Genomic DNA, 25,172 nt, shown 5'->3' with positions numbered 1-25,172 from the left:
AATTTCAGTTCTTTGGTCTCTCAAACTGAATGACAACCCCCACTTCAGAGGCCTGTGAAAAGGATTAAATGTGGCAAAAGTGGAAGGTGCTTTGAACGTGGAAAACCTACGGTAAATATTAGTCCCGCCTTTCTGCCTTAAAGGCCAACACATTTCCTATTTTAATCATGTTGAAATGGTTTGAGGATGTAGATGTATTATAGCCAGAATCCATCCTTCTGCCAGAATATATGAAACATATAAAAAACATAAGCAAGCCTGTAAAAAATAACCTCATTCGCAGTTATGTTCTCATGTGACTCATAAGGAAAGGTTCGTAGGAGTCATGGACATTTGTTTAAGAGTGATTTGCCTTTTCTCTAAATAGCCAAGACTGAAAAATTTTTTGAGTTCTTTCGGAGGTTTTGTTGTTGCTTTGCAACAGTTTTATGTCACACTGTTGGCAGTTATTCATTGCAGTTATTACTTACGCCTTTCTGTCCTGATTCCCTCATTTCTAATTTGTGTCCTTTCTCATCTAATCGTCATGCATCCTCTTAAAATCATGGTTTAAAGGAACACAGTTCAGCTCTGTTTCCGTGCACTATGTGTCTTTGAAATACTGATTTTTGTATGCTCTGGACAGTGTTTTCTAGGTTTTTTTTCTTGCCTCCTGATTTGGGGTCATATTTTGGGTAGCTGAGGACGTCAGTGATGTGATGTCTGGATTGTAAGCTACTTTGGCTTGGCAACTGGCTGTTTTGATGACAATGGCAAGTGAGTCCAGTGTTCCAGGAGCCCTAGTTCCAAGGAGTGATGTCTCCAGATAATTCAGGGGTCCAAAGTCCATGAATAAGCTTCAGAGATTTGTGACCCCCCCCTGAAATTGTGTGTAAATTTCATATGCCTGTGTGTATATGCTGTTTTCTGGAGAGTTTATTCTAACTTTTATATAGTATTCAAATGGGTTCCTGACATCTGGAGACTTAGAACCTTTGGTCGACCACATTTGGAAGTCTGATATTAGGAAGCTGAGAAACTTGACCTCTAGACTTTATCTGCCAACGATTCTCAAAAGCCCTCCCCCGACCCCTGCCCAGGAGCTTGGAGAGCTACTGAACCCTTTTGACTTGATTTCATTATCTATGAGTGTTTGTCACGGGGATGTTGTAGGGGAAAACATCATACTTACGCTAAGCATTACTGCAAATAGATATTCCCATATACCAATACTACTTTGGGTTTTTTTGTTCGGTTGGGTTTTTTTTGTTTGTTTTTTGTATTTCGTTTGTGTTTGCTTTTTTAAAAAGTCGGCTTTATTGGGATATAATTTCCATACGGCAAAATTTACGCATGTTAAGAGTACAATTCGAAGGATTTTGACAAGTTTGTAAAATCACGTAACCACCACCAAAATAAAAATATCGAACATTTCCTCTACCCCCAGAGGATTCCCTCATACTCCTGCTAATTCTACTTTGAAATCGTGTCTGTGAAAATGAGTGCTCAGCCATCCTGGTGAATTGAGTATGTTTCCACTCGGACTTCTGGCCAGTTCCTTTCATGCTGTTATCAGAAGGCAATTATTTAGCATGTCCCCAGAGCTCTTGGTTCTGAACTGTCTTGTCAAAGATGTTTGTATAATGAACAGATAGGTCTTGAATCCTGCCGGAGCAGACGGCAGGTTTGTTTATTGTCTAGTATAATAAAGATAATGTCTCCCTCTGGTGTGAAGTTTGGGCGGATTTGTTTACAGCCTATTATAAAAAGTTGGGGTTCTCTAAACATGGGCTTCCTCAACTGTGACCCAAACTCACTGACTTTGCCGCATCAGCCCCTGTGAGGTTGTGGGAGGCAAGGGGGTGGATGCAAATGTGAAGCTCATGCTGCTTGCTGTCTGTGAATAATACATCTCCACATCTCTGATGTGGGAGTCTCTTGTCTCCTCCAGCTTCTGTGAAATGGTGGCAGTTTAATGTGTCAGCTCGCAAGCACAGTAAAATCTCAGATTCCTCACCTCCTTGACACCACTGTTATAATGCCTGTAATTCATATGAAAATACTTCAGGATAAGGAGAGATGTGTCTGTCAGTTAGGGACAGTCACAACCCAGGTGCATCTTCCAGAACAGATACTCAAGGCTGCTGGCACGAGTGTTCTGTTATCTGTATCCCAACCAACACCGGCAGCTTTACTATTCGCACAGCCCTGTCAGAAGTGGATTTTTATTGGTGGAATTAATATCTTATTAATTAGCATGATGAATGTTAGACATGGATTATTCTCAGTGAGACTGTGGATTAGCTCCAAGAGTTAAAGGCACTCCTTATCCTTGCTTGAAGGGATGGAAACATCCACCCTGCCTTTAGCCATTATTCTAAGTCCCTGTGATACTCAAACTCTCAAACAACGGATTTTCCGTGGGCCCTGACCAATCCACACTAAAATCTTGGCCACAGCACTGGCGCAGGCTCCCCAGGGGTCCTGCTGTGCCAGGCCCTAGCTCTTTGGTTTCTGGGACATGAGGCTAGGATTCTCTAGGGTTCCCAGGCAGGGAAGGGACAATGGGACACTTGGGGAACTTGGAGAAGTGGCTGTTCACCCACCAGTACAGAGAGGTACATATTTTAGTATTTCTGGCAACTGGTACAGGTTCACTGAAACATGCCCGCTATGCATATAATGCCCTCAGGAATGGCAGCCAAGGCTGGATCATCCCTAAAAAGCTCAATTTCCAGTCTTTTTTCGGAGAACTTTTGGTTGTTTGTGGCCAAAGGGACCAGAGTCCTGCCCTGGAACGTTGCTCCAGTGGCTCCTTCATGCAAAGTGGTGTTTGCAAACACTTAAAGGATAGAGAGCTAAGATTTAACTAGCTCCCAGGACAGGTCGATGACCTGGTTTGTGCCTTGATTGCTGTTTGTTTAATAAGCGTCTGTCTGTGTAGCAAGCAGGTCTGAGGCTTGCTTTCATCATAACTCGGAAATGAGGTTGTGGGAGAGTGGCTCCCCGATACTGTCCCTCACACTTTTGCAGCAGTGACTGTAATTTACCGGAGGGTCTCAAGGTTGTGCTTGACCAAATTAGATTAGGCTCGTCTGCAGCAGCCACCTTACGCACAAGGAGGGATCGTCCAGGAAAACCTCGTAAACGGAGGACCGGACACCGAGAATATATTCAGAGGCTGCTTGGTGGCTGATGGAAGCATGACAGACAAAGGGAAGAGGGCTGATAAAATGCCATCAGGACGGAGTGCAGTACGTCTTCACGTAGGTTTCCTGGAAAATTGGCTGCAGCCGCGGGCTTCACGGAGGACAGGCAATTAGAGACAGCCTAGGTACCTTCACACTCTCTTTTGGGGCCATTCATGAGTCAGAGGAGCAGAATCTGAGGTCATTCCAGCCTTTATAAACAGCAATGACAGACAGCTAGAGGATAATCTGCCACCATACGCTGAAGAAAGCCCCGCTGGTCGTCTCAGCCTTCCCCACTCGGAGACCGGATTCTGGGTCGGTTCACAGCGTGAACACAAAGGCCACCAGCATACGTTGTGTATATAGAGCCAATGTGTGTGCCTTATCACCTTCCCAGTGGCGTTATCTCTAGTGAAACTTTCAGGATGAATTCGGTGCTAAGGGGCAGGGATTCATAACAACAAGCTGGCCAGACAGGACAAAGGGAAAACCATCTTTTCCGTGTAAATGGCGCAAATGTGTACATTAGTGAAGTGATTCCCTGGGCCACAGAACAGAGGCCCATCGGATTGGTGTGATCATAAGGATTCAGATGCACTCACTCTACTTTTCTGACACTCGAACTGGGATTTGCTTATGCTTCTGGAAGCACCAGGGTAGTTTTCTTTTGCCATTGCTTTGTGTCATGGGAATGCTGTGTAGGCAAAACAGCTTAGCAACCTGTTCCATGGTTATGTGGCTCTTAGTGGAATTCAGGAGGGGATGGTGCAGGACCTTGAGGCAGCCCAGACTTTAAGAGAAAGTCCCCTGAGTGGATCTGATTGGAAGGACGAGCAATGAGCAGGTTTGGTGTGGCAGGGTCAGGAACACCACTGAGAGAGGAAGTGAAGTGTGAGAGGAAGTGAAGCATGGCACCTGGGCGGCCACACCCACCAAAATACTGGAACGTGTGTTTCTTAGCTCTTTCAGGATCAGTTTCTCTGATTGCACCATCTCTACCTGCTTCTCTACCCCCACATAACACTGCTCTCGTTTTGTTATTGTGACAAAATGTATGTAACATAAAACTGTATCATTTTAACCATTTCTAAGTGTGCAATTCAACGGCATTAAGTAAATTCACAGTGTGGTGCAACCATCATCACTAACCATTTTCTAACGTTTTCATCATCCTAAACAGCATCTGTAGCCAGTAAACAATAACTCTCCATCATCTTCTTCTGCCAGACCCTAGTAACCACTATTTTACTTTCTGTCTCTATGAATTTCCCTATTCAAAGCACCTCATACACGTGGACTCCTACAATATTTGTTTGTCCTTTTGTGTCTGGCCTTTTTAAACGTGTTTTTAATGTTTATGTATTTGTTTTGAGAAAGAGAGAGAGCACAAGCAGGGGAGGGGCAGAGAGAGGGAAAGAGTGAGAATCCCAAGCAGATTCCGTGCTGTCGGTGCACAGACCGACACGGGGCACAAACCCACAAACCGTGAGAACATGACCTGAGCTGAGATCAAGAGTTGCATGCTTAACCAACTGAGCCACCCAGATGCCCCAGCGTCTGGCTTTTTTCACTTAGCATAATGTCTTTAAAGTTCATCCTTGTTGTCTAACATGTGCCAGAAGTTCATTCCTTCTTACGGCTGAATAATATTCCATTATATGGACCCACCACCTTTTGTCTCTTCATCTAAGCCTGCTCATTTTTTACCTAGTTGTTTACACACTGGTGATTTATTTATATTGATACGAAATACACCTGTTTCACTGGTTTGTTGGTAAAAGAGGTTGTTGGTTTATCCCCACCCCCACCCCCCGACCACACACAATTTTATAATTATTTCCTTTGGCGTTGGGAAGTTAACTTTAAAAGCACAGGAAGGTAGTGATGTGGTGTACATCCTCATTGACCAAATAGGACTGGTTTTTGGTTAAGAATAACCCAGCATCAGCACCCTGCTTTAGATTACAACCAGGAAATTCAAAGTTATAAACAAAAAGAAAGAATCTCCCTACTGAAGAAAACACATTCAAGAGACCTGGGAAGGTGACTTTGGTCATTGGTGAAATACAGGAGATGACCTATATCAAGGGTGAGCATGTCATGTGACAAGTATGTCCTGTTTGTTTTTTCAGTAAGTTTTATTGAAACACAGCCATGCTCATGTGTTTACTTAGTGTCTACAGCTGTTTTTTTTAATTAAGTTTATTTACTTTGAGAGAGAGAGAGAGAAAGAGAGAGCAGGGGAGGGGAAGACAGAGAGAATCCCAAGCAGGCTCCCAAGCTGTCAGTGCAGAGCCCAGTGTGGGGCTCCAACTCACAAACCGTGAGATCATGACCTGAGCCAAAATCAAGAGTCAGACCCTTAACTGACTGAGCCCCCCAGGTGCCCCCTCTATGGCTGCTTTTGACCTAAAGTATTTACTCTCTGGCTCTTTTCAGAAAAAGGTTGCCAAGCCTTGCTGTAGATGATCCTTCTCCAGTGTCCCTTGTCTCTAAAATATGTGATGCTGTGATGTGCTAGGTGGAAGGAGGGAGAAGTGAAGGAAGGATAAAGTCACAAGGACACAGAAATGGTCCTTGACAAGGCTCGAAGTGTGAAAAAGCCTCTGTCCTGTTCAGGCTGAATTCCTTACCGTAGTCCTGACCCTGCACCCTCCTGCCCTGCTGGAGTTGCCGGAGACGGCTTAGATGGCACGGAAAACTCCGGAAAACTCCTGGAGGTTTCTCTTAGCGAGCATATGCTTTGCTTGTGTGAAATCTATATTATCAGCCGGAAAAGCCCCTTTCCTCCCGTGGGAAGTGTTGTTTCCCACCTGGACTGTGCATAACCAGTAGCCTGGAGGCGCTTTGTGGAGGAAGGGGGACCTGTGTCCCTCTGCTGCCTGTGCCCCTCCTGGAGCAGGTGGAGCCAGCACCCCTGTCCTTCCTCGCCGGGACACCTGCGTCCGCACACATACACCGCTCACTTACCGCTTGGCGCTACTTTATGACGAATGCCAGAATGTCCTCTTTATTTCGGCGGGTTTAGTAGGCTGTTTGCTTCGTTGGCTGTGGTCCGCTCTGGTCCGCTTTGGTCGGCAGGAACGGGAGGGGGCTTTGTGCGACAGAGGATGCAACTTGAGGGCAGGGACCCCCCAGATACCCCACTGAGTGCTGTGCCCCGCAGAGCAAGGAGTGCGAATGCAGGGGGAAGAGGGTGAATGCATGTGTTCGTGGGGCAAATTGCACAATCAAAATCGCCATCAGTTCTCATTTTTGCATGCCGTAGGACCCACGTTTTTATTGGGTTCTTGCTCTTTGTATTTACAAGCATGAAAGTCTCCTAGTCATTTTACATATGTGTGTGTGTGTGTGTGTGTGTGTGTAATTTATATTTTTATATATACGCGGGTATAGGTATACATTCATGTATGTAGACACAGTTAAATTTTTATATTTGTTTAATTTTGATTTTGAAATGAGCTCAGATTTATAGAAAAGTCACAAGGGGCGCCTGGGTGGCTCAGTTGGTTGAGGTCATGATCTCGCGGGGCGTGAGTTCAACCACTGCATAGGGCTCTGTGCTGACAGCTCAGAGCCGGGAGCCTGCTTCTGTTTCTGTGTCTCCCTCTCTCCTCTGCCCTTCCCCTGCTCTTTCTCTCTCTCTGTCAAAAATAAATAAGGGGAAGGGCAGAGAGAGAGGGAGACACAGAATCTGAAGCAGGCTCCGGGCTCTGAGCTGTCAGCACAGAGCCCGACGCGGGGCTCGAACTCACAGACTGTGAGATCGTGACCTAAGCTGAAGTCGAACACTTGACCGACTGAGCCATGCAGGCGTGCCCTTATCTCTACATTTTTACGCAGTGACAAGTTTGGGCATTCTCTTCTCTTTCCAGACACAGGAGGACAGGAGGTATCATTTTAACCACTTGTTCCATTAAACGTTTGAATTAAAGCTTTTGTAGGTTTTAGGCCAAAGGCTTAAAACTTGTTTCTTTTTTTTACTAGCGACACCTTTGTTCAGTAACTTCACAAAAGAACAAATAGATTCCTTTTGTTCTTGTTTTTTCTAAATGCATATGCAGACAAGGTGGTGTGAATATGAAGAGACATGAAGGAGTTTATTCAGGAAGATAAGGCCTATCAAACTTGCGTGCGTGATATTTAAGAGGACAAAAGCTTTTGTCTCTCCACTGATCCTTCCACCTTCCAGCCCTCATTATTTATAAAGCAAAAAAGATGAAGTCAAAAATATCTACTTCTTTGCTACACAAGCTTTTCATTTGTATCTTAACATGGTGAAAAGTTTTTTTTCAATTTTTTTTTTTTGTTTATTCAGTTTTTGAGAGGCAGAAGCAGGGTCCCTGTGACAGCTGTTAATATAATGAGTAATTTCATGTTTCTGTTCTCAACACAGATACAGTGTCTGATACTCATTCATGCCACGGACATAGATCAGTCGTCTGCTGTGGTCCAGGCGTTTTACTGAGCACCAAGATACCAAAGTAGAGCAGACAGACACAGTGATACGTAGTAGGCTCTGAAATGTCGATGGGCCCGATTATGAAAAAAAGCAGAGGTTAAACTGCAATTTCCTCAAAAGGCGAAAAGAACTGTGGAATTCCGTGGTTACTCGTAGTGAGGCGGGATTCGTTGTACTTTCTCTTCTGTCTCTATTACTAACAAGGGCTGCACCACGAACTGACTTGAGCCTCCCCCCAAAACTCGGCCACACCTCTCCTACCCCGTCTCCTCTTCCAGGCCGCCCTGGAGTGCCGCCACAGCATCTTTTTCCATTGACTTGGCAGGTGGCTGTGGTTTGCTGCTTTCTGTCCCATTAACCTCTATTTTATCTGTCAAGAAGAGTATTCCCCATTGTTGAAAGCAGCAATTTGCCAACCAAGCAAGCTTACAGTCCTGTTTGATGGAGCATCACAGAGAGCAGAAGGGAAAGTTTAAACAGATTTGCTTCTCTAATTTCCTGAAAGGATCACAGACAAAACTTGCCCTCTAGTAAAATGCTCTTTGTGTGCATTATAATAACAAGCCTTTATTGGCATGACAGGGGAAGAGAGAGGCCATGGAAGAATGGTCCCGAATTTCCTGGTTTCATTTAGTCCTGTTACTACTCATGGACTACCATATTGTCTAAAACATATAAACTTTCCTGATAGCCTAATGTACTCAAAAAGACTTTTCCCTCTTACTATTGTAAAACATGGTGCTAATTTGTTATTATGGAGCATGTGGGTTTAAACAATGGAATCAGGCTCACAGAGGAAAAAAATCTACTTTTTCTTTTCCTTTGGAGAAGTTCAAGGTACAGTGTGTCTACTGTGCTGTTGGAAAATCACAGAACTCTCCCGAACTCTGGATGTTTTGTATTTATATTTATGTTCCATGAAAAAATTCCCTCTTCTGTCTGGTTGATTTCATCCAACTGAACTTCTCAGAAACATACGTGTAATATATACGAGGGATGGCTTCAAAATAATGCAAGTGATGTGAGTGATCCCTGAAATTGGTCTTAACTAGAACATAAACCTCCTTAGACCAAAGACCCTTTCTATCTTGTTCGCTGCTGGGTCTTCAGCTTGTATAACGTTGCACATATGATAGGTGCTCAAGATTTACTGGTTAATGTTGAACACCATACGGTTCCATCTACCGGTACAGATGAAATTTCTGGAGAAGTTTTTAGGCTTCAAGCTCTCAAACTCTGGAAGTAGTTACCCCCATCCCCATCTCTTGCTTACACCCAACATGGCACTCATTTCGTTCTTGAACTATCCTTTAACAAGACCTCAGTCTGCCTACATTTCTCCATTTCCCATCCCCCTAGTGCAAGTACACTCTTGCCTGGCCTCCCGCATTTCCACCTGGCTTGCTCCCGCTCTTCCTCTTCCAGGTCTCAGCATAAATTTCATTTCTGACTTAAGGTTCTCCTACACTGACCACACTCTATTGAGCTCCCTTGTGATATGCTCTCTTAGCATCCTGAACTTCTTTTCATCAAAGCACGTATCACAATTATCATTACATAATTATCTCCGTAATTATTGTTTAGTACTTCCTTGACTAGACAATAGCTCCTTGATAGCAGGGACTGTATCCACCTTGTTTCCAATAAGATCTCCGACACCCAGTGACCCTCAGTCAGAGTAGGAGACTATTATTATAATAGTCCTATACTATTATTAATAAGTATTTGTTCAATTGATGAAGGAATTGAGGGAGACAGGGAAAGAGGAAGAATGGGAAGAAAGGAATCAGGGATTCGATGGCTTAGTGTTTCTTTAGATTTGCTTAAATCCTATTGACACATCTTGATTTTACCAGATTGATTCCCACCATTTCCTGCTTCTCAAAAATGTGTGTGTGTGTGTGTGTGTGTGTGTGCGCGCGCGCGCGCGTGTGTGCTTTTGTATATACTTTTGAGGGTAGTTTGATGGGCTGGCTGTATTTCTGAATAATCCAAACTACCAGAATAAATCCATATTGATTTAATGGTTCTGTATTTTATGAATTACTTGGTAATTGAAAATTACTTGGTAAATGAAAGTCTTCATATCTGAAATAGAAGAATATTTTCTTTCAAATCACACTGAACATTAGTTGCTTATTTTGGATCTGAGCCAGTTGCTGAATTTAAATCACAAAATATATAGATTACACACATATATCTATATATATGAGTAATTAGTGGCAATATCTGATGGCATTCTCAAACATTTTTTTCCTATGGTACACTTTTTAAATAACTTTAGTTTCCTTCCTATTTTCTTTTTTTTTTTAATGTTTACTTATTTATTTTGAGAGAGAGAGAGTTGGGGAGGGACAGAGAGAGAGAGAGAGAGAGAGAGAGAGAGAGAGAGATTCCCAAGTAGGCTCCAAGCTGCCAGCACAGAGCTCTACACAGGGCTCAATCCCACAAACTGTGAGATCATGACCTGAGCTGAAATCAAAAGTCAGATGCTCAAATGACTGAGCCACCCAGGTGGCCCTCTTTGTATTTTCATCTGTTAGCTGGTTTGATGAGCTGACTACATGTTTTATGACACAAACAAGAAGAGATCCAGAACCATAACAATTACTGGAAATGATACATATGCACATGCAAGACATGGAGTTGGATTTGCCCCCCGGAAGACAGTAGTGTGGGGTGATGGGTGATGCCAAAGACTTTATCCTGGCTGTGGGTCTTTCAGGTGATGGCAAGACTCCGGTGTGTTGTTAGGTGGGTAGGGTGGTTAAGCCTCTGACAGCGGAAACCTCACAGACCTTTACCATGAAACCAAAAAAGCAAGAAAGATTTTGTTCACTTGCTCTTGTCTCAAATCAGGTTTCCCAGAGAAGATGCTGAGATGAGGATTCTTATTTGAAGAAACCAGTAAGAGAATGGAAAGTAACATAGTGAAGGGGTAAACACCAGGCAAGAGTGCGATTTCAGGTGAGGTCCCAGCCTCAGCCTCAACTCACTGGGACTCTAGAACATTCGTTCCACTGTAGAATTTGTCCCACCTGGAGGCAAGAAAGCTGGCTTCCATACTCCTGCGCCAGTCAGACATTGGCCACTTGCCACACCAGGGGGCACTTAAGCTCTCTGAGAGTTGGGGCGCTGTGGCATCAGGCTCATGGGTCCTCTGAAGAGGGTCGCAAGGGTAAACTGTTAGGAGTAGTGCACAATCAGAAGCTAAGGATGAGACCCCAGGACCAGCGAAGGGGTATAAAGGCATTGGGCGGAATATCTACACCATCTGCTACCAGCCTTGCCAGTGAAGAGCCCCTAAAGTTCAAACCCCTGCTATTCTATTAACTCCCCTGGAGAAAAAAAATATATACTCTCTCTCTCCTGGGTCCTCAGTAGTCAATCCTTTAGGCTTCTTTTTCATCTTTATTTAATACACATGACTACTGTCACATGGACTATTTTCAAAGAATTGCCCTCACCGGTTACTTTCTCTGGAATGATTGTCCAATAATTAGTAAAGAATCATGTACTCTGCTCTTCATGTTAGGTCATGGAACTGTGTGTAGGTCAATACCTATTTATTAATGAACAATGGATTATGTTCCATGTTATGAGCCCGAGACTGAATGGATTGCCCACAAATTTTGCTGACTTCTTGAAAGGTTCTAAAGCACTTGCCATCTCTTAGCTACCTATTAATTCTCCCTCCTAGATTTATTTAATCCAGCTGAAGAATAATTCAAAATGAAGATTATTCCCAAGATTTACAAATGGAGATTATTCCCCAGCCACATTCATGGATGGTTATCAGAAAATTCGGCCCATGAAGGGGACTCTGCTACCCTTGAAAAATACTTATCCTACATATCATTATTAACGGAGCTCATTGTGCCAGTGAGACCTACCCCGAGGTGGAGATGTGATCTTTCAGGATCTATTATCCTGTTAAGTTTAACACACTCTGTATGAGGCTATAAATGCTATAAAGTTGGTTTGGGAACGTCTCTCCAAAAGTTCCGTGCCAAAGCAGGACTAGAGTTATTCTTGTAATAAAATCCCAGATTTACTCTGTTTTTCAGGGACTAAGCTGTTTGCCTACTTTGCTTCCTTTCTTTGTTTTTCTTTTACCTTGCCTTTCATTCAACATTTACTTAGTGAGTGACTATTACGAGCCAGGCACTGTTTTGGGGATAGAGTAGAGAAGAAAATATACAGAAGTCTCCCATAACTGAAACTCTTATTCTAGTGAAAGAGACTGAAGTTAAACTCTCTCTCTCTCTCTCTCTCTCTCTCTCTCTCTCACACACACACACACACACACACACACGCATACACACACACATGCACACACACACACGGTGTTTACAAACCATAGGAAGTGCTACAGAGGAAATAAAGTGAGGTAAAGGAACAGAGACTTTGATGAAGCAGGTGGGGGGTGGGACATATCTTTACAGAGATGCCATTTCAGAAGGAGCCAGCTCTCTCATCATCTGAAGTAGAACTTTCTGGGTAGAAGGAATAATGAACGTGAAGCACCAAGCCAGCAACAAGCCTGATGGGGTCCAGAGAAGGCAGCCAGTGTGTCCAGAAGGAAGACAGAGGGAAGTTGGTCGTGAGTTTTGAGAAGTAGGCAGATACCAGCTCATGCAAGGTCTCACAGGCCATTGGAAGGAGACTGGATGCTTGACAATCCTTTAGAAAATTTCAAGTAAGTCAGTGTCAACATGATTCATTTTTAAAAAGATAGTTGCCTGCTTTGCTGTTGGTGATACCATAAGCAGAAGCAAGGAGACAAGAAAACAATGGCGACAGGCAGGACTGTATGGGGACGCTGCAGGCATTTGAGTGGTAATACAGAGGATAAAGTTTGGAGAGAGGCAAAGGACTTGCCACTCATTAAGGACGAGTCTTCAGGAAGGTTAGTGCATTTTTCTTGACTTTACTTTTCCCATCTGAATGTACCTATCACATCATGTTCTTATGAGGATTAAATGCATTAATATGTACTCCATGTAAAGCTCTTCTAATAACTTGGAGCAAGTAGTAATCATGCATGTAATACATGTTCACTATTTTTAACTTGTTACTTTTATTAGATATATAAAGGGAGAGAAATCAAGGATGACGCATAGATTGAAGACTGAACATAGCCTATCGTCTGTGTACGTAGGTGGTATATGCTTGAGATGTGGAGGCCCTCAATTTAATCTTGCTACTATTGCCTTGTGGTGACCACAAGCCAATACTCACTTAGCTTTGATTGACCTCAGCTTCTTATTTTTTTAATCTTTTTCTTAATGTTTATTTATTTTTGAGAGAGTGAGACAGAGTGTGAGCATTGGAGGGGCAGAGACAGAGGGAGACACAGAATCCTAAGCAGGCTCCAGGCTCTGAACTGTCAGCATGGAGCCCGACGCAGGGCTCGAACTCACGAACCGTGAGATCATGACTTGAGCTGAAGCCATACGCTTAACCGACTGAGCTACTCAGGCGCCCCACCTGACCTCAGCTTCTTATCCGTAAATGGGGTACATGCTAACTATCCCTCTAGTAAACTTCAATGAAGATATGAAGTCAGATTGCATGCTTCACTTAACAGTCTTTGAATTTTTCAATAGAAAAGTTATTAATGAACAAGATAAAAATGACTCACTTGTAAAAAAAGGATATGTTTTCAATCTATGGTTTATGTGTTCAATGACTGAAATTTAAGTATCTCAGTGTATGTGTTTGTATCTAATGTAATATATAAATGATAACAAAAGAAAAGGGAGAAGATAAGATCATAAAACTGGCTAAAAGAAAGATTAAAATTAGAGCAGAAAAAGACAATTGTTCAATGAAAGATATAGAAGCCTTCCATACTGTCCAGACAAAAAGAATAACTTGAATGCTGTAAAACAAAATATGGGGGAAGAGAGGATTAATGAATGCAGAAACCTGTTTTATTAATTCAAATAGGATATTTTGGGCGAATGGCTTCTTATTCTTAGAACATGAAAGCCAAGTTTGAGTCCTGGTTCTGAAGGGCATATTGGTTGCTTTAAAGTTTTGGCATGTATGGATAAAGCTGCTAAAAACATCCATGTGCAGATTTGTGAGTGGACGTAAATTTTTGGTTCCTTTGGGTAAATAGTAAGTAGTGTGATTGCTGAATTGTACGGTGAGAGTATGTTTAGTTTTATCGTTTAATAAGAAGTCACCAAACTGTCTTCTTAAGTGTTCTAAAGTGGCTGTACCATTTTGTGTTCCCACACCAATGTGTGAGAGTTCTTGTTCCACATCCTCACTAGCCTTTGGTGGTGTCAGTGTTCCAGATTTTGGCTAGTCTTGTAAGTATGAGGTGATATCTTGCTGTTTGATGCTTTTTAAAGCTTATTTACTTATTTGAGGGGGAGAGAGGGGCAGAGGGAGAGGGGGAGAGAGTCCCAAGCAGGCTCTGTGATGTCAGCGCAGAGCCTGATGCAGGGCTTGGTCTCCGGAACAGTGAGATCATGACCTGAGAGCCAAAATCAAGAGTCAGATGCTTAACCAACTGAGCCACCCAGGTGCTCCAGGAGTTGTGTAGTTCTATGTGTTACATTTAGGTCTGTTATCTAGTTTTAGCTAATTTTTGTGAAGGCTGTAGGGTCCATGTCTTTTTTTTTTTTTTTTTTTGCATGTGAATGTCCAGATATTCCAGCACCATTTATCAAAAAGACTCTCTTTGCTTCATTTTATTGCTTCTGCTTCTTTGTTAAATATCAGTTAATTATATCTATGTGAGTCTATTTATGACCTGTCTACTCTGTTCCATTGCTCTATTTGTCTGTTCTTTCACCAATACCACACTGTTTTGATTACTGGAGATTTATGGTAAGTCTTAAAGTTGAGTAGTGCCAGTCCTCTAACTGTGTCAAACGTGTTTGAAATTTGTTCAATATTATGTTGGCTATTCTGAGTCTTTTGCCTTTCCATATAAACTTTAGAATAAGTTTGTCAATATCCCCAAAATAACTTTCTGAGATTTTTTAATAGGGTTGCATTGAATCTACAGACCAAATTGGCAGGACTGACATCTTGTTACTGTCAAGTCTTCCTGTTCATGGACATGGAATATTTCTCCATTTACTTAGTTCTCTGGTTTTGTTCATCAAATCAATTTTGTAGATTTCCTCATATAGATTGTGTGCATACTTTATTAGATTTATACCTAATTATTTTACTTTGGGCGTGCTAATGTAAATGGTGTTATCTTTTAAATTCCAAATTTTACTTATTCATTGCTGGTATATGGGAAGTGATTGACTTTTACATATAACCCTGTATCCTGCAACGTTGATATAATTCCTTATTAGTTCCAGGAGTGGTTTTTTGTTTGTTTGTTTGTTTGGTTGGTTGGTTGGTTGGTTGGTTGATTTTTGTGGATTCTTTCACATTTGCTATAGAGACAATCGTGCCGTCTACAAAGACAGTTTTTTTTTCCTCCTTCCCAATCTGTATACCGTTTATTTCCTTTTCCTGCCTTATTGCAATAGCTAGATCCTTTAGTGAAATGTTGAAAAGGAGTGGTGAGAAGGGACATCCTTGCCTTGTGGGAAAGGCACAACACAGTACGTTGGAGCCTGTACGTTCTTTTACCCTGAAGGTATTCATAAATTATTGGACTTTGTTACTGAAGTTTAACGATAATCATACCTAAGCAGTTTCATCAAGATCACTGAAATGGCAATCACTTGAAATTCTGAATTTCTTACAAGCCTAATGAAAATCAATCTAAAAATAGAAAGCTATATGTTTCTCGCCATTAAGTATGATATTAGCAATAAATGTTTTAGATGTTCTTTGACAAGTTGAGAAAGTTTCCCTGTATTCCTAGTGTATTGAGAATTTTTTTTTAATCATGACTGGATGTTGTATTTTTGTTAAATTTTTTTTTTGCACCTACTGATATGTTCATGTGATTTTTTTCTTTTAGTTTTTTGATGTGATACATGATATTAATTGACTGTTGAATGCTGAACCAGCCTTTTATATTTGGGATAAATCACACTTGGTGGTTGTATGATTCTTTTCATACATTGCTGAATTAGATTTGCTAATATTTTGTTGAGAAATTTTGTATCTCTGTCCGTGCGAAATCATGATTTGTAGTTTCTTGTAATTTTCGCACAATTTTGGTGTTAGGGCAATAATGGTCTCATAGAATGTTAATGAATTCTGCTCTAACTTTTATTTATTTTCTTCTGCTTACTTTGAGTTTAATTTGCTCTTCTTTTTCTAGTTTCCTAAGGCAGAAACTTCTATTATTGATTTTAGATCATTCTTCTTCTCTAATATATGCTTTTGATACTCTACATTTCCCTCTAAGTACTGTTTTCATTGCATTCTATAAATTTTCATAAGTTGTGTTTTCATTTTCATTTATCTCAAACTATTTTTAAATTTCTTTTGAGATTTTTTTTCTCTGGCCCTGTGTTATTTGGAAGTGTGATGTTTAATCTCCACAGTGATCTGTCATTGATTTCTAGTTTAATTCCATTGTGGTCTAAGAGTAGACAATGTATGTGTATCTTTTTTTTCAGTTTATTTATTTATTTTGAGAGAGAGAGAGAGAGAGAGAGAGAGAGAGAGAAAGCACGAGTGGGGGAGGAGCAGAGAGAGGAGAGAGTGAGAATCCCAAGCAGGCTCCACACCAGCAATGCAGAGCCCAGTGCGAGGCTTGAACTCACAAACTGTGAGATCATGACTAGAGCCAAAGTCAGACACTTAACCAACTAAGCTACCCAGGTGCTCCAATTTCTATTCTTTTAAATGTTTAAAGGTATATAGTATGGCACAGGATCTTAGTGAATTTTCCATAGGACCTTGATAAGTATGTATATTTGGGGCACCTGAGTGGCTCAGTTGGTTGAGCGTCCGACTTCGGCTCAGGTCATGATCTCAAGGCTCGTGAGTTTGAGCCCCGTGTCGGGCTCTGGGCTGATGGCTCAGATCCTGGAGCCTGCTTCAGATTCTGGGTCTCTCTCCCTCTCTGCCCCTCTCCCACTCATGCTGTCTCTCTCTTGTCTCTCAAAAATAAAAAGAAACATTAAAAAAAATTTTTTTAAAAAGGAATGTGTATTCTGCTGTTGTTGGTTAGAGTGGTCTGTAGATGTCAATTATATTCCATTGATTGATATCAACTATGTCCTTTCAGATTCTTTCTGCCTGCTGGATCTGTCAATTTCCAATACAGGGGTGTTGAAGTCTCCAACTACGATAATGGGTTTACCTATTTCTCCTTGAAACCTGTCCGTTTTTGTGTCATGTAATTTGACGCTCTGTTGCTAGGCACATGCCCATTACAGATTATTATGTCTTCTTGGAAAATTCGCTCCTTTATCATTATGTAATGCCTTCTCTCTACGTGATAACTTTTCTTGCTTTGAAGGCTGCTCTCTGAAATGCAGACAGCCACTCCCGCTTTCTTTTCCTAATTCTGCTTTTAGTATTGTGAGTGTGCTGTTAGTACTGTTAGTACCAATCCAACGCTGAGAGATCAGGGCCCATTTGAAGTCTTTCCGTCGTGTTCTCATTTATATGGCATCTTGATTTCAAAATGAGTATCGACCCCAGAAGAATCCGGGAGTTTTTGTTCTTCAATTCAAAAGGTAGAGTGCAAGTCCGTCCTATATAAACAGCAGTATTCACGTCAGCATCACCCACCCTTCAAATGGATCCCTTCCTCAGAGCGGCCTCTCTGCAGACGGACTGTATTCACATTTTGACTTTTCTCATTGTACGTAGGGGTTTGGATGATTTCAGTTAGAACTGATACTTTCTCCCATCCCGATTGCTGTCATTCTTCCTTTCCTTCAGCCAGAAGCGTGGGTATTACTGGCGGAAGAGAACAGGCTTCTGGCTTCTTTGCCAGCAGGAGGCACGAGCCTGAGGCCTTTCTGAAACGCACACAACCGTTCTGGCTTTCTTGAGTCTTGAGAGACCTTTCAGCCCTTGTTATTCCATTGGAGCGAGCGTACCACGTTTTACTTCAGTGCACCAGGGACAAAGGGGCTGGGGGAAATAACACAGCCTCCTGTAAAACCGTCCTGATCTGTGCCTGCTTTCTGTCCCCCTCCTGTGTCCCTAGGTAAGTGTGAGATCGGCTGGGCGTACTATTGCACGGGAGCGGGTGCTGCTTCTGCCATGCTGCTGTGCACATGGCTGGCCTGCTTCTCGGGCAAGAAACAGAAGCAGTACCCCTACTGAGACGGAGCCACCAAGCGCAGAGAGAGGAGAAGACAGGCCGGAGGGGCCCGGAGAGACTGAAATGTCCAGCTACCTTCGAAAGGTGGAATAGTGGTTCTCATCCATACAGTGCTTATGAAACGAAACCCAGTGGAATGATAAACATTATGTGACGTCAAAGGGTGGTGCAAGCTTTGCAAAAGAAACGGAGAACCTGGAATCACACAGAAAAATGGACCAAAGGCTAAAAATAGTGCAGGGTGTTGAGTGTTTCTATTCCACAGAGTATCATTAATGTAGATCACATACACGCACAGAACAAACCTATATATGCAAGCAAGAGTTTGGGTGGGGTTTTTTTTGTTTTGTTTTGGGTTCTTTTTTTTTTTTTTTTTTTTTTTGGTAAGATGAGGACTCAGAGAATCAAAAGGGCTAGTAGAAACAGTATTATGTTGGGAAGCAGGGTAACCCACAGACGTTCCCTGTAGGTCATGGCGCTTCTGAAAGCACACACAGACATACACATCCACACACACACCCACGCCCTAACCTACACATTGTTGCACAGACTGTATGGGAGGTTGAGTCGTGCATTACTCCTCTGTTTTCTTTTTAATACACCCTTAAAATGCAGTATTATCACTTTATAAAGCATACACGAAACCTAATAAGTGGACCAATAAGCCACTCTATCAGTATTTTATATATCCTGCATAACCTCTTTGTGCCCTCAACCTGTTTTCAGTGTTTATACAGACCTTTAGAGTTAAGCCTTTGTATTTCAATATTATTCAAAAATATGCAAGATTTCTTTGTCTGAGTAGCTTCTGCGATGATATTCTTATGAACTAAAGGGGCAACTTCCTATCCACTGTAGGAGAGAATTCAGTTGAAGGTATGAGCATAATGAGAGACATTTTCCAGTCATTAGATCTTGTTTTCTTTTGTCCATTATTGTACTGTGCTGTACCATGTTTATTTCAATATTCATTTTGTATAAAAAAATTTTTAAGTGCTATTTTGTTGGTATTTGGAAAACTCTGTGAATAAATTCTCTTTGATCAATAGTTAAATGAGTCATGGAGTGTTCATGCAGTTACTGAGTTTGCTTCTGTAATTTTCTATATATAGCCTTTCAACTCCAACAGTCCCATACATTTTCCTTTTCCTTCTAAGGCCTCCCGTTCGTTCTCTCACTAATCACCCAACCGGGCATTGTTCTGGGCCCACAGCATATTAAAGATGACTAAGGGTTCCTGCCTTCCACTGAAATTTTTGCAGCTAGAATCCTAACTACACTTTAAATCACGACCAAGTTCTCACGAGAGAAGACTTTCAAGTCTATTTTGGATTGACTTTGAGAACATGGACAGTATTTGGCTATGGTTTAGAGCAACGAGAGCCAAGCCGTGGTTGGGAGGTCTGGGCCACCAGGCTCCAGGATGACGTCAGAGTCATGACAAGCAGCCTGTGACTTGCTGCTACTCCACCTTCAACACGGTGCTGTGTTTCTTTGGTACCTCTGTGCCGGGGACCATTTTACACCACTCCCTTTTAGCGTTCTTGGCCATTTGAGACGATTAGGTCACGTGTCTGCTCTCAGCATAAAGCCTTGACTAAAGAGAAGGATATGCACCTTTTCGTCACCCCACAACAGAACCAACACTTTCAGGAGTAAAGATTGCATCCTAGATCATGGATATATTATTTTCTTAGGCAACACCGAATTATTGCCTCAAACCCTTAAAACTTCAGTGTCAATTAGTGTCTCAATTGTATATTTTTCGAATTGGGGAACTGAGCATTCCGGTTGTCTATAACTATATTTTCTGTTCTTTCTATACATATTTGTCAATTTTACTTGCATGTCTGAATGTCTCACTTGCTTCTGGTTACTTTTAATCATCCAGCGGATTCCGGCTGCCTTGGAAGAACAATGCAAGAATCAGGCCAATAAAATTCTGGACTTTCTGAGGCTTTGTTGCTATGGAAAAAGTCATTCTGCTCTCAAATGCTTAATTCATAATGGGCTGAATATCCTCTGATTGTGTCTCATTGTCCACTGAGCGGGGGCTTCTCCACTTTGCGGTTTCCTGAGGAGAGGAGATTGCACTTTGCTTCCTCAATGAGCCCATCATTTCCATTATTGCTGGTGTTTTTCAAATGTTCTTAACCACACCTTCCTGTCAGAATAGAATTATGACCTCTTAGCTCCCGTTGTCAAGTGGGAGTTCTCTATGGAATTCATTAAGGTTATTTCGTGGACAGATTTAATGATGACACTGTCATTTTTACGTGATCCGTGTGATTTCAGACATCAGTGGACCTCGCTAAAGTCAAAAGCTGACACTCCAGCAGGATGAAGTCAAAAGGCAAACCCTTACATCTCAAGTTCTAACTAGTCATATGTGTTTCTGGTTCAAGATGTCCCAGCGTTTCAGGAGCATCAAATTTATTAAGAATTGGGGCACCTGGGTGGCTCAGTCGGTTAAGCGTCCGACTTCAGCTCAGGTCATGATCTCACAGTCCGTGAGTTCCAGCCCCGCGTCGGGCTCTGGGCTGATGGCTCAGAGCCTGGAGCCTGCTTCCAGTTCTGTGTCTCCCTCTCTCTCTGCCCCTCCCCCGTTCATGCTCTGTCTCTCTCTGTCTCAAAAATAAATAAACGTTAAAAAAAATTTTTTTAAAAATTATTAAGAATTACCAAAAGATCACATATACTTCTTTTCAAAAACAATCAGGATTCATGAAATAATCATAACAGCAACAATAATAAAACCTGCAACAGGTCTATATTCACAGGCTGCTCACTGATGTACACTTAAGGGGCAAAACCCTCCATTTTCACAACCTCATGAAGCTTCCCTTGCTTGTACAGGCTTGTGAGGTAAGTGGGGAGTTTCCCTTGTTTTCAGAAAACGACATGCAAAAAAAGTTACTGGATGAAATTGAACCAACTCTTCCAATTTTCAACACATTCATTTGTGCATTTGGGGTAATAAATAGTTTCTGCGCACCTGCTACTCGCTAGGTTTCCTGCTGGATGTAAAGCACTCCATGCAACGTGTCTTCCACTCTCGAGTTGGCCCCAAGCTTGTGGGGGAAAAGGAAGAGGAAAATCAGTGATTATCATATCCTGTGATGTCAAATGATGCTCACGACAAGGAGGAAGTTCCTCCCAGGCAAAGAATCCTGCACAGACAAATTAAAAAGGCATAGGAAAAGAAAGATGATAAATTATAGTTGTCTGCTCATCAAAAGACATCATTAAGAAAATGAAAGGGAGACTGGAAGTTGTGTGTCTGGAAAATGAATAATAAAAAAAAGTGAACCACGCATATTTTTAAGCGGGTCAAAAATTGAACGGGATATATCACAAAAGAGGACATATAAATGCCAATAGTCATTTGAAAAGGTGCTCAACATCATTAGTGAAGAAGAAAATGCAACTTAGAGCCACCGTGAAACACCACTTAACATACACTAGAATGACCAAAATGTTAACGACACCCAACATTACCAAGCACAGAGATGTATGGTTGGAAGGCCATTAGGCAGTTACTTATTAAGCTAACCAAACTCATTCCCTTCTATGTATTTATGCCCCCCCCAAAAATCTGTGTCCCTAAAAAGATTGTAAAAAAATGTTCATCTCAGTTTGGTATGTAATAATCCCAAACTGGGAACAGCTCAGATGTCTGCCAATCCATAAAGAAAACGTGGTATATTTAAATAGCAAAATACTAGTCCACAATTTTTTAAAAAAGGAATTTCTGGTATACATAATGATGCAGAAGAATCTCAGATGCTATGTTGAACAAAAGAAGCCCGACACACAGGCGACGCTAATATATGGTGATAGAAATCAGAGCAGTGGGGCGCCTGGGTGGCGCAGTCGGTTAAGCGTCCGACTTCAGCCAGGTCACGATCTCGCGGTCCGTGAGTTCGAGCCCCGCGTCGGGCTCTGGGCTGATGGCTCGGAGCCTGGAGCCTGTTTCCGATTCTGTGTCTCCCTCTCTCTCTGCCCCTCCCCCGTTCATGCTCTGTCTCTCTCTGACCCAAAAATAAATAAACGTTGAAAAAAAAAAAATAAATCAGAGCAGTGATTAACCTGAAGGCATTAACTAGTGATGACACAGGGGACTTCCTGGGGTGATGGAAATGCCCTATGTGTTGATTAGGGTGGTGGTTACACAGATGTATACATTTTCCAAACTCCATCCATATGTGCTGTTAAAGTGTGTACTTTATCATATGCTAATCATACCTTGATAAAAAAAAAAAAGGTGGGGGGAGTCCTTGGAGAGCCCTGCCTCACGGGGCTGCAGGGAGGGTGTGTTGGGGCACAGTGAGAGAAGAGGGTAGACATGAGGTGGAAAGGGCACGAAGGGCTTTGTCAGCCACGCTGAGGAGATTATAACTGATCCTGAAGGCAGGAGAAGCATTTGACATGGTAGATGTGGGATGTGGCATGACTACCTGCGTGTTTTAGAACGATCCCTAGACCCACTATGGAGATGAGTTAGCAGGCGGCACAGGTGGCCAGGGGAATAGTACAACGTGTTCCTCTTACCCACAAAGAGTTTTGAGCCTTTCCTAAGTGCTTAGGAAAAGGAGGTGAACAAATAGGCTGATGCCATCAGGTGAAAACCGAACTGGGCAGGGTGGAGGTGGGGCGGACGGGACAGACCAGAGGGAACAGGAGGAGAGAATCAAGAGATCCTGGGAAGTAGGAAGTGGCACGGATAAGAGCAGAGCCGGTCCTGGTCTCGCACACAGACACGATATGAAACAAGAGCATCACAGTAATGAAGGACATCCATGGGGTGTCCAGTTGGAGATGCCTCATGGGTAGTTCAAAATTAAGGCCTTGGGCTCAGGAGAAATTTGGGCTCTGGAAATAGCAGATACGGGTAATATCAGTGACTCTGCAGGCATTAATAAGAAGTGGATGCAGGAATGTTTTCACGATATTTAAAGCAGAAGCACGTCAGTTGGGATTTCCTTCTGCATGAGGTTCTTTTGTAGTGTATTGTCTTAACCATAGTGTACCGTGAAATATTTTCGGAGTATCTTTCACGTTTAAACACATTTGGCAGCATGCGATAATTACATCATCAGTTTTGCTACAGAGACAGTCTGTAGCAAGGACCTTTGCTGCCAGTTATCATAGGCTGTTGGAAGTTAGAAAACTGAATAGCGACACCGAATACTGTGGAAATGCACTTTGCTCAGTAACACTTGCGTTGTTGCAATATTTGATTATCCATTTGGTTGTTACCAAAACTTTCTTAACTATAATGGGTTATTGTTGCTACGATAGTCTATTGCCTGTATTTCTACCTATAGTAATGGGCTTTACGTGCTGGATTTTAATATCCTTGAGCTGGGCAAGTGCACAAGTCTTTTTAAAAGAAACATGGTTTATTTGCACAAAATTGATCAGTTTTGAGGATCGTTAAGGCCCTTGAAGTGGTTTTGTGGGTGTGAAACACCTGGTGAGAATTTGAATTGATGCCTTTTATCATAGTATTGAAATTAAGTCTACTTAATTTATCAAGTCATGTTCATGCCCTGATTTTGTATACTTGTTATCTATCAATAAACATTGTGATACTTGAAAAAAAAATGAATGCAAGAGAAACCTTAGGGAACATATCATTTAAAAGATAAGATCCCTGTCCAAGGAGTAATCAGAGACACAGAAAGAAATTTAAAAAAAAAAACAAAAAACAAACAAACAAAAAACATTGTCATAGACACCAATGAAGACAAGAGAATTTCAAGAAAGAGAGTTGTCAAGAGTGTTTATGGTAAATGTCTTGCAAGAGACAAGTTAGATTTATTTGATTGGGTAACTAGAAGGTTAACAATAAAGCCATCAGAAAAGAGCAATTTTAGTGGAGGGGTGGGGTGGAGCTGAAATTGTTAGGGGTAGGAGAGTGAATTAGAGATGAAGAGAAGGGGCACCTGGATGGCTCAGTCGGTTGAGCATCCAGCTCTTGATTTCGGCTCAGGTCATGATCTCAGGGTTGTGGGACTGAGCCTCGCGTGGGGCTCCACTTTGAACGGAGAGCCTGCTTCAGATCCCAGCTCTCCCTCTGCCCCTCTCCCCCAATTTCCCTCTCTCTCTGTCTCTAAAATAAAAAAAAAAACCCTTAAAAATTAAATCAAAAAAAGAGATGAAGAAGAAGAGACAGCTATAGAGCGGGCCTTTCAAAAACCAACTGTCAAGGGGAGGAGAAAATGGGGAGTTGCTGTTCATCGGGCATAAAATTAGAGCTCCACTTGATAAATGAGCTCTGGAGATCTGCTATACAACATAGTGCCTATAGGTGACCATACTTGAAAATTTGTTAAAACGGTAGATCTGGTGTTCAGTGTTCTAAGCGCGCGAACACACACACACACACACACACACACACACACATAAGGAATACAAGGAAACTTTGGGAGGTTATGCATATGCCTTTTGCCTTCGTGGTGGTGATGATACTCTAAGTGTGTGCATATGTCCAAACTCATCAAGTTGTATACATTAAATATGTGCAGTTTTATGTATCAATTATACCTCCTTAAGTGGCACAAAGAAAAAGAGACTTAGCTGTGAAGGGAAGATGAAAAATAGAATTGATTCAGCATGTTTGCTACTAGCAAAATCATCTTTGCGGAAAAATTTTTTTTTTTTTTTTTACAATCCTTGGTGACTGGAGTGAATTTGTCAGAACATCAAATGTCCGTCATGCCCCCTTCTCTGATTCAGGCTTTCTCTCAAAATGGAGGGGGTATCTCCAGAGAGCCTTAATGGAAATAAGACCATTAGGTTCCAGCAAGCTCATAGGACCTAGAAGAAATCGCCTGTCACCTCAAGAGGGAACAGGATTGCACTAACTCTCCAGAACAAGGCAAAATGATTGCACGAACTGGGTCACTGCACTAACACGTAGCAGTGGGGGTCAATGAGAAAATAAGTGATTTTTCCCTGCAGGAAAAATCTCTTTCTATTGTAGAAAGAGAGCACATTCTTGGAGTCTAGGTCTCCTTTAGCTCTGTGTTCTAAGTTTTATATACTTCAGTGGTGGTTAAAGTAAGTATTCACATCTGAACGTAAATTTTAGGCAGTAACGAAAAATGAGAATTTCTTACTACGAGCAAGAACAAGCAGAAACGCCATGCTATGAGGCCATCTGTGGCCACACTGACCTTCAATTACTTCCATCAGCAATTGGATCTGGAGACGCTTCCTACTCTATTTTTTCCCTTAGCGACTTTCATAATTGCTGTTTCCCTGGGATATGGGAAAGAACTTGCTTGCCCTATTTTGGAGATTATGCTGTGCCTTC

The 25,172-nt window shown here is 42.0% G+C and overlaps 1 protein-coding gene across 2 annotated transcripts in view; it reads left to right on the top strand.

Annotated features, from left to right (window-relative positions):
* Positions 1-18,899, top strand: part of LHFPL6 (LHFPL tetraspan subfamily member 6) — a 250,421-nt gene extending 231,522 nt beyond the window's left edge. For both annotated transcript variants that reach the window (XM_043577789.1, XM_043577799.1), the window contains one exon: positions 17,735-18,899. In XM_043577789.1, coding sequence (XP_043433724.1) covers positions 17,735-17,853 — 119 coding nt within the window. In that variant the 3' untranslated portion in view covers positions 17,854-18,899. The remainder of the gene's footprint in view (positions 1-17,734) is intronic.
* The last annotated feature ends 6,273 nt before the right edge of the window (positions 18,900-25,172 follow it).

Source organism: Prionailurus bengalensis, chromosome A1, assembly GCF_016509475.1.
Source record: "Prionailurus bengalensis isolate Pbe53 chromosome A1, Fcat_Pben_1.1_paternal_pri, whole genome shotgun sequence".
Lineage (NCBI taxonomy): Eukaryota > Metazoa > Chordata > Mammalia > Carnivora > Felidae > Prionailurus > Prionailurus bengalensis.
The sequence above is the reverse complement of the archived record's forward strand: the minus strand, read 5'-3'. Positions and strand labels throughout refer to the sequence as shown.